The 9,617-nt window shown below is 34.6% G+C and overlaps 1 protein-coding gene across 1 annotated transcript in view; it reads right to left on the bottom strand.

Moving 5' to 3' along the window:
* Positions 1-1,058: 1,058 nt before the first annotated feature.
* LOC139707033 (zinc finger protein 420-like) overlaps positions 1,059-9,617 on the bottom strand; it is a gene marked incomplete at its 5' end in the record, with an annotated part of 35,723 nt that continues 27,164 nt past the window's right edge. The window contains 1 exon segment of the mRNA XM_071617011.1: positions 1,059-1,453. Coding sequence (XP_071473112.1) covers positions 1,059-1,453 — 395 coding nt within the window.

Genomic DNA, 9,617 nt, shown 5'->3' with positions numbered 1-9,617 from the left:
CGAATCGCACTGTAGCATCACAACCACTGCCAAGCTTGCTTGAGCAAAGCTGCATAAAAATCACCTGGAGAGACTGTGCAATCTCAGATTCCCGGGCTCCACCCACAGAGATTCTGGCTCAGCAAGATCCAGGGGCCTGGGTTCCCAGGTGAGGGTGATATTGGGCCTATGCTATCCATGACAGTAGCCATTAGACTCCTGTGGCTACTTAAGTGAAAATCAAAGTTAAATCAAATTAAAAATAGTAAGCCAGGTGAGGCAGAGCCTATGCCTATAGTCCCAGCTACTTGGGAGGTGGAGAATGGCTGGATTTCAGGAGTTCAAGGCCAGCCTGGGTAGCACAGCAAGAGCTCATCTCTAACAAAAGTAGTCACACTAGTCACATTTCAAATGCTCAACAGCCACATAGGGCAGGTGGCAGCCATGTGAGGCGGTCCAAATGGAGAAAATTCCCCTGTCTGCAAAGGTTCTCGGGCAGCACTGGTCTAGACTCTGGAGCACACGTCATGTTGGAAATCGTGGGCTTCCCTGTGAGTTTCTCAGGGCTGTTGTCTCAAGCAATCAGAAGGCAGGATTCCTGAGGACAGGGACTAATGCTGTGTTCAGCTCATAGGAAGAAATGTTTGTTGAAAAAAAGGATGGCTAAACAAGATGGAGGGAGAGACTGATGGTCAGCTGGACAGAACTCCAGAAGGGTTAGAGAAACATGGTGCCTGAATCCTCTTTGGGATCGGATCCACACCTCCTTTACTGACCGGGCACGCTCCCTCCATTCAATACCAGAACCCTGCCCCCAGACTCGAGCAGCCGAGGACTGTCCCCCAGGTCCTGGATGGCCATGCCCTGCTTCAAACTGAGAGGAAGCCATTGATGGAAAAGAAGGTCGATTCTAAAATGCCTTTACTATTTTGAGTTCCTGGCTACCTAGCAAACAGGGGCTGACAATCTGACTTTAATAGCTCCAGCTCTGAGTGTCTTAAAGACATTTCTTTCCGACTAAGTAACCCAAATAACTTTAGCGACTTTTTAAAAATAAGAATTAATGATGCTAGAGGACCTCAGTTCTCACCCACAATGTGGGGCTCCACCCTCTGGGCCAGCTGAGGGCCCTGCAGTGGGATGTGCATCTGTAGGAGAAAGGATGAAGGAACAGCGTCCTCTTCGCCCCACAGACTTGTCTTTAAACACTCCTGTGATTGGCTGGAGAGGTGGCTTAGCAGCGGAGCATTCGCCCAGCTTCGCGCACACAGAGTCCTGCGGGGGTGACTGAGGCAGATGAGCTGACCTTTCAGCCCCAACACCAGGGAGGCTACTGTACCCAGACCCCCGTCCCCACAGGGTCCGCCCATGCTCTTGCTGGAACTGTCATTGAGCCAGCCACGGTTGCTGGAGCGCTCCTCCTGCGTGTCTTCCCCGCAGTGGGAGAGGAGGTGCGGAGATAAATGAACATTCTCTGGGGGAGGCCGAAAAGCCCAACTGGGGGCCTCATATGCATCCACCAGAGGCCCTTCCGTGGGAGTGTGCAACAGACCTCATGCCCTTGGAGCTGCAGCCCTGGAGGCTGCAGAAGGACTGGGGCTGGGGAGGGTGTAATAAATACCCTGAGGCTGGTGGAGCCCTGAATGGCCTCCTTCCCTGGGCCTGAGTCACAGCCAGCCTAGGTCTTCTCACTCCTAGGAGCCAGAAGGAGGGAAAGAGAGACAGCTTCAGGGCCAGAGGAGGGGGTGCCAGCCAGGGACAAAGACAGAGACAGGAGAAACAAAGGAAGAAAAATCCCCTCTTGTTATAACCTGTGGTTTAAAGAGAAATGTGGCTTGCTCCCCCAGGAGGCCTCGAGTTCAACCCTGAGTCCACCTGATGCAAGGCCAGGCCCTTCTCCTTTGCACACTAAACCTCAAGCCCAGGTGTGACACGGTGTCCTGGGCATTCTCCTAGGCCAGAAGCTCCCCAGGCCCATGTGCAGAATCAGTTGGAGTCAGAGGCAATCATCTCCCACTGGACTTGAGAGCATTTTTTTTTCAGGACTTAAATAATTGCATTGCATCCTCAGTTCTGGTTCTCTTCTAAAGCCAGCCCCAAATAACGTTTGGCAGGCTAACGGTGGTCTGGCTTTCCCCACCCCCTCTGCCCTGTGGGGTTTTCTCAGAATATTTTCCTCAATGTCTGGGTAGCTGGCTTTTAAACAAGTTTATTTTTTTTAGCTCAGGTCTCAAATTTTATTAAATTTAAATTTTATTCCATTTCAGGCTATAAAATCTCCAAAAGTGGCTTTGAAAGTGAATAGGTTTTGGCATGCTGGAAATAGGTTACCTCCAATGCAAATAAATGAGTCTAGCTTCCGAGGAGAACAAGGCTCTAAGGGTTGGGAAAATGCGTGGAGTGGTTAGAGACCAATTTAAAAGTACATATATTTTAAATGAAACATTCTGTGGACATATGGAACCAATAGTTCTGCCAAGAGCTCAATTCTAGGGATTAAGTCTTAAGAATTAAACTTCAGTCTTTACTACCCAAGGTGATTTTACGCCGACAAATGGAAACTCCTTTTTTGTTTTCTAGTCTAAGGGGAATCTTTATACATTTTTAAATTATTTGGCATTTTGAATTAATTTTCTTAGAATGAAATGAGATTCTTAAATTGGGATCTTTATTTTTTATGTATCACCAATAAATTTCTAAAAATATAATTTACACCTATTTTTTTCTAATCCTGTTCATGATTTCTCTATTTTCTTGATTATATGAATTTTTATAACTGATACTAACTTGATAATCTGTACCATTTCCTGGTTTATAAACACTTATTGATTTTTGCTTCTTTTTATTTATAGTTGGCCTCCAGTAACTAAGGGAAAGACCCCTTTCTGTCTGCTCCTCCCAGCCTTGCTCCAGCCTCTCAGCTTCCCAGACCCTCATGCAGTTGGTTGTAAATTCTTCCAGAATTTTTTATTATTTTTCAAGACAAAAAAAAAAAAAAAAAAAAACTTTAGAAAATACTTTAAAAAGAAAAATGTGGAGGGAGGAAGAAGCAACGCATTTTTTTTTTCAAAATTAGGCTTTTTTAAATGTTTTTTTTTTTTAACATTTGTCCATATTTAATGTGGGCCAGCCACTGATACTTCATCTAAATAACAGTTTCTTTGCTGAGTTCAGGTGACCAAGGAATAGCCACACCCTCAGAACAAAACAAAACACACACATACCAAAAAAAAAAGAAGAAAAAAAGAAAAGAAAAAAACAACACAGAATCATCTTTAACATAACTTTTTATATGATGTTTCAGATCCCCTTAACTTTGCAAACAAGATTCTGTTTTCAGTTGAAATTTAATTTTTTTTTTTTTTTTGTATTTGAAGAGAGTGTGACTATTGAACTTGAAACCTTTTATTCTAAGCATTTTGGTGGTTTCTGGTGAGGTTAAGTGGGTGAGAGGGTGAAGGGAAAGTGGAGGATTCTTTCCTATCATAATATGAAGTTTCCCCCACAGTCTGCTCTCAGATGCCAGACTTCAAGTTTTTCTTACAGTGGTATACTTTGATTATTCTTACTTCCCCTTTACCCATAAGTTTTAACAGCATTTTATCAAACTGAACTTATTAAGAAAAATTTTAAAAATATAGTTATAGTTCACTTCACCAGTCTTTACTTATTACTTATGGTTTCACTCACCTGCTATGCCTGTTTTTGATGTCTGAAAAAGAGACATATTATTTTCCATATTTTACCCAGTTTCCTGCATGTTTATACTGGAATGAAAATCAGTTCTGGAAATACTCCACTTTGATTGAATGCTATAATCAAGAAAATAAATTTTAAATATGCTAAATATATATCCAGAATTTCTCAAGTAGCTATGCCTAAAACAAAGAGAATTTCCTGAAAAGAGAAACCATGGTCAGCTTCAAGAAAGCAAGAATAGAACCCAAGTATTTATCACTAATGATAGATTATAGATGATAAATACAGAATAACCTCATGATTTAAAGAAAAACTAGTATTCAACATTGTACTCTAAACTGAAGCAGACTGACCTTTAATAATAAATAAAAATAGATTTTCATAAATGATAAAATTCTAAAAAGCTGTTTTCTGTTCCTCATTTCAAAGAGAGTTACTCAATATAGAAGAAAAATAAAACAAGGGGAGCAGAGTTTGTGTATAGAAACAGTGCCTCTAACTACAGAGTTGAAGAAAGTTATGCTGATTCTGCAGTAGACCTTGAAAATAGTTTTGTTAGCATACCCCAGTCCTATCTTTAAAATGATGGTTTAATAGAAATATTAGCTAGTGAGTAGTGAAGTGATTGAATGTAGCAAAAGTTAGAAGATTCTAGTGATCTATTTTCCTCAACACACATAAAAAATTGAATATTAGAAAATACAGAAAAAATAAAGTGATGAAAAAGAAAGTAAAAACCCACTAAACACAAATAAAGGAACATCAAGTTCTGCATATGAAACACAGTAAAATGTGCATTTTTTATAACATTTTATGGGATAGAAGAAAATAGTATTGATTGTTCTTGATGGGAAGAACATCCCTCCATGAGCAGCATTCATGTCTTGATATTGGATGTCAGAAAGGCTAATAAATTAGAGAAATAAGCTATTCTTCTGGTGTGTGTTTTGTGATGAAAATTATTTTGAAGTTAAATTTGTGAAAATGCTTATTTTAACCTTCATAAATTTTCTGTAGACAAAAAATGCAATACATAATTATTTTTAAAAGAGAATAACTAACTGATGAAGCATGGACACAGGAACTTGTAACTATTAAATAATAGAGTGGGGTGTAGTGGTCTGTACAAATGCTGATATTCAGAAATAATAAAGTGTCCAATGTTGATTAGGCAGGAAATCATAGAACACATACCATTATGATTGTATAAATGATAATCAATTAAACACTAAAGCCTTTTACTATTTGAGTCATTAGGCCTGAAGAGAAAGAAGTGGCCCCATAAGCTAAATTGGTTTTCCTCCCTCTCTCATTGCAATTGGAAAAAATAATGGGAACACCTAATACATTGTGAAGGTTCTTCTATGTATATATTTCGAAATTATGGTCAATATCATACAACTAGTAGTAGGTATGGCTAAATTTAGTTTCCTTTTAGAACTTTACATAGTTGCAGATATAGTGGAGGCTGCTGATTTGAGTATAAATTTTGGAAACTACTGTTTTATATAGTCCTGGGAATTGAATCCAGGAGTGCTTTATCATTTATCTATATTCACAATTCTTTGATTATTTTATTTTGATATCTGGTCCCAGTTACCAAGGCTGGCCTTGAAGTTGTGATACTTCTGCCTCAGACTCTATGATTTTTGAGGTTACAGGTATGTACCACCACATCAGGCCTGGATACTACCTTTTAATTTTTTACGTAAATCTAATAATCAAAACTATTTTAAATATCCCTGCCTTTTCTTTTATATAAAATATTCAATACTACCTTTCCAAATTGGTTTTCACCATCACTTTCTTTCTTTCAGAAGGCCAGTCTTCATGTTGTGTAGTTATACATTTTTTGACCATCAAAAGATATACTCAATAGATTTTATTCTGAGTTAGAAAGTCAATTTTATATATGTTTTAGAAAAACAAATTGCCATAATTTTTTTTTTGGTCATGCTCTTAATAGAAATATTTTCTTCTTAGTCATCATCACACGAAAATAGGAGGAAATTTAGAAAAGTCAAAAGATGAGATCCAAGAGTTGGCTAGTTGATGCAACCAGATGTTTATGATTTTATTGTTTTCTTTTAAATTTCTTATTCTGAGTGCTCTGATGGCTTTTCCTATGATATTTAATAATCAGCTCCATTTAAAAGCACTATTTTATGTGAAAAGTGGATACTAAGGGAAATAAATATCTGGAACAAATTAATATTACTCAGTGTTTCTCATAATTATATACAGCTTCCTCCTATCATACTGGGATTGCAATACATAGAGCTTTCAATGACTTCCATTCCTCACTATATTTCACTAATCAGCACATGCAGAAATAATTTCTCAACAAATTTATATTAAATAAGTAGCAATTTAGAGAAAATTAGTTATAATTCACACCTGTGAAATTAAAAATATATATGTGGCATTTTGCCAAAGAATACTTGGCATATTCAAATAATAAAATAAATAACTGTTGCTTTTGTTTATGTGATAGGGCAGTTTATTGTCATGTTGTTTCAAAAAAAACATTGACAGTTTTCTTATGAAAAAAATAGTTGTTATTGTTTAACATGGATTTTACTTGATTTTTTTTTATTTTTATTTTTTCCCATTTATCTTGAACACTGAGAAGGTATTTGCTGTGGTCAAACACAGTGAGATACTGATCAATCAATTGTATTTTCAAGTAATGTTGTAAAATGCATCTGCAAAACATTTGCAATTGTTTTCATTTTATATAATAACATCATGCACACTCAGCACGAGAAGAGGTTGCTCATTAATTTTGGTATCAATACTGGGTTAGGTACATTGAAAAGATATTGAGAAAATTACATCTATAATGGTGGAATCCCCCAATTCTTTGTTTTCATTTTTCCTGTGGTGCTTCTGCTATTGATATTAGTATGTTAACTTTAATTTGAATTGTCCATACAGTTTCTTAAAACATAAGACACTCAGAATTGAGGAAATCACATATAGCATATTTATTTCATAAACTGATATAAGATTCAATGAAAAACTTCAGCATTATTAATGTACACTTTATCAAAATTCCATTAAGTCACAATGTGAGAAACAGTATTAAAATTTTATATAAAGGTTTTTTAACAATGAGCTATAGGCACCCTAAGCAAGTATGTAGTTCCAATTATTCATTTACTGAACTTCATTCATTCATAATATAATAGTTGATAAAAACCACACATCAGAGAGTCTGTTTTTGAAAAAAATTGTTTGGTGAATTACTAACAATGCAGCATGTAATTTTTATTTATTATTGGTTCATCATACCCACATCTTACCCACATAATAAGATTGTCATAATACTCAATAAGTTGTAGCTAAAAACATGAAAAACCGCATATCATATTGTACAGGTTATATAAATGCTCTTATTATTTCTTCATCTTTTTCACAAATATTTATCAGAAATTTACTATATGCTAATTAGAAATAAGTTCATCCTAATTATTTCAGATATTTAAAAAAAAAAAACTGCAAGACCTCATTTGAAAAGAGCAAAATAGATTTCAGAAGTAAGTACTGTTTCTATGCAAATATATTTGGGATGCATCAGAGAGTGAATATGAAAAAAACATACTATTGATCATGTTATATAAATGAAGTGAAATATCATACCAAAAGGTTAAAAAAAAATAACTTTTGGGGAAAAAAGCAAAAGAGTGCACTAGTATTTGAAATAAGTTAATACATTTTTTTACTATAATTTGTTGTTTCTGGATGTCATTTCACTCTTTACTTTAATTATCTATGCATTTTCTTAAGTACCCCTATAGGTGTTATTGGAAAATATTGGCATTCAGTCAGCAATGCCACCAATTTTCTGTTCTGCAATATTAAAGAACTATTTCAGATTTATTGCAATGAATAGTTTTGTTTAAAAGTAACAGTAGTTTTTCAATGTAGAAATTACTAAGATAAATTTGGGTGTTCTCAAAAAGTTTATAACAACTGTATTTGATGAACTTTGTGTCATAGTGTATAAGAAAAGTTGCTTCCCTACCCCAAACCAGACATCATTGTAATACCCTTGTGTAGTATCAACATATACAAGTTTAGATGAGGACTTTTGCATCTTTTCTCCTTTTACTTCCCACCATGGATTATTTTTTATAAGCAAATTTCTATGCTTGTTCAACCTCTCACACATCTCAGAATTCACTAGGAGGGATCCCTGACAATCTAGAAACAAACATATCTGAGATAGTGTATAGATTAATATATGAAGAAGTTCAAGAAAATATTGATCTGGCCATGAGATGGTGCGGTAACTATATAGAAAGCTAAAAATTTGAAATTAAAAGATAGATAATATTCCTGAGAATTTCTATGAATCATGTAGTCTGTGGAAGCAGATATTTTAAGTAGGTAGAGAAGTGTACATCATCACAAGCAGAAAAATCAAATACAAAAAAGTGCAATTTGCCTTATGCTAAAAAGACCCCTTCATTTATGTCCTACTTCTTTTAGCTCTCAGGTTACATATCTTTGGGCTCAAGGTATTCAACAAGAAGAAAGTGGATTTGTTTTATGCTAGATCAGTTAAGAACTTATATAATTAGAATGTAAAGATATTTTGATTGGGGATTCAGTTGTTTCAAGTATGACAGCTTGCCCAGGAAAACAATGCAGGAGATTTTGTCCTCCACTTGATCCAAATTGTATGGAAAAATTATTATCTTTTAAATTAAAAGTGGAACCCACAGGCAATCTACAATAGGTATTGAAAGGTCATGATGAGACAACAAACTGCAGTTGTTATTCTCGTACTTTTTTTTATCATTGATTGCTGTGGAATTTGATTTGAATGTTTGAAATATAAAACTATATTTAAAAACAAACAAAATATTCTTTTGTATTTTAAGGCTCAGAGCCTGAGGTCATAAAACACAGTATAATCACCTCATATTTTTCTAATGCAATTCCAAGACAAAGCAGTTGGGGCATATTTTTCATTAAAAAAAAATATTTATTTATTTATTTATTATTTATTATTTATTTTCCTATATCTATGTCCTTCCTATAACTCGTAATTTCACCATGAAAAAAAAAAAAAAACAGAAAATAAATTACAATGACATGATTATGCAAAATATATTCCACATTAAGTTTGATTAAAATGTGTAAAAGTATTAAGAGATGCTAGAGTATTATTTACTCAATAGTAGGTTTTACTGTTGCATAAAACATTTAATCAAGTGAAATACTGTGATATCTGTTTTTTAATGACACAATTCAATACATGAGTGTTAACATATACAGAAATATTCAATTATAAAGATATATTGCATACATAAATAGGTAAAAAATGCACTGTAAACTGGGCTTGATGGTCCATGCTTGTAATCCAAGCAAATTGGGAAGCTGAGTTTCAGAAGTTTAAATTCAGCCTCAGAAACTTAGTGTGGATTCACGCAACTTGGCAAGACCAGTATCAAAATTTGAAAAAGCAGAGAGAGGTCATAAGAATGTGTCACAGTGTTTAAAAATCCCCAAATTTAAACTGCAATACAAAAAAAAAAAAAGATTAAAATATTACAATTCAGTGTTACACATCAAAAAATAGATTTCTTATAATTGTTTTCTCTGGTATTCAAAAGTGGAAATAGTAATATTTGATTTAGAAATATATATATATATATATATATATATATATATATATATATATATATATATATATATGCTTTCAAAGATGAGGTTCTGCATTATACATGTATGATATTTATGACTGATATTTCTACCAAATAACTTGATAATGCTTAATAAATTTAATCAAAAGTTAAAGACAGGTACTTATATTCTATATTTAAATGAGTTGTGTCTTTTACTGATCCTCATATACATCAAGGTGTAATGTATACATAATGACTTCACTATACTCTCACATTTGTCAAGGTGTTGATTATAAATGTTTC

This window comes from Marmota flaviventris, chromosome 9 (genome assembly GCF_047511675.1).
Source record: "Marmota flaviventris isolate mMarFla1 chromosome 9, mMarFla1.hap1, whole genome shotgun sequence".
Classification (NCBI taxonomy): Eukaryota; Metazoa; Chordata; class Mammalia; order Rodentia; family Sciuridae; genus Marmota; species Marmota flaviventris.
The sequence above is the reverse complement of the archived record's forward strand: the minus strand, read 5'-3'. Positions and strand labels throughout refer to the sequence as shown.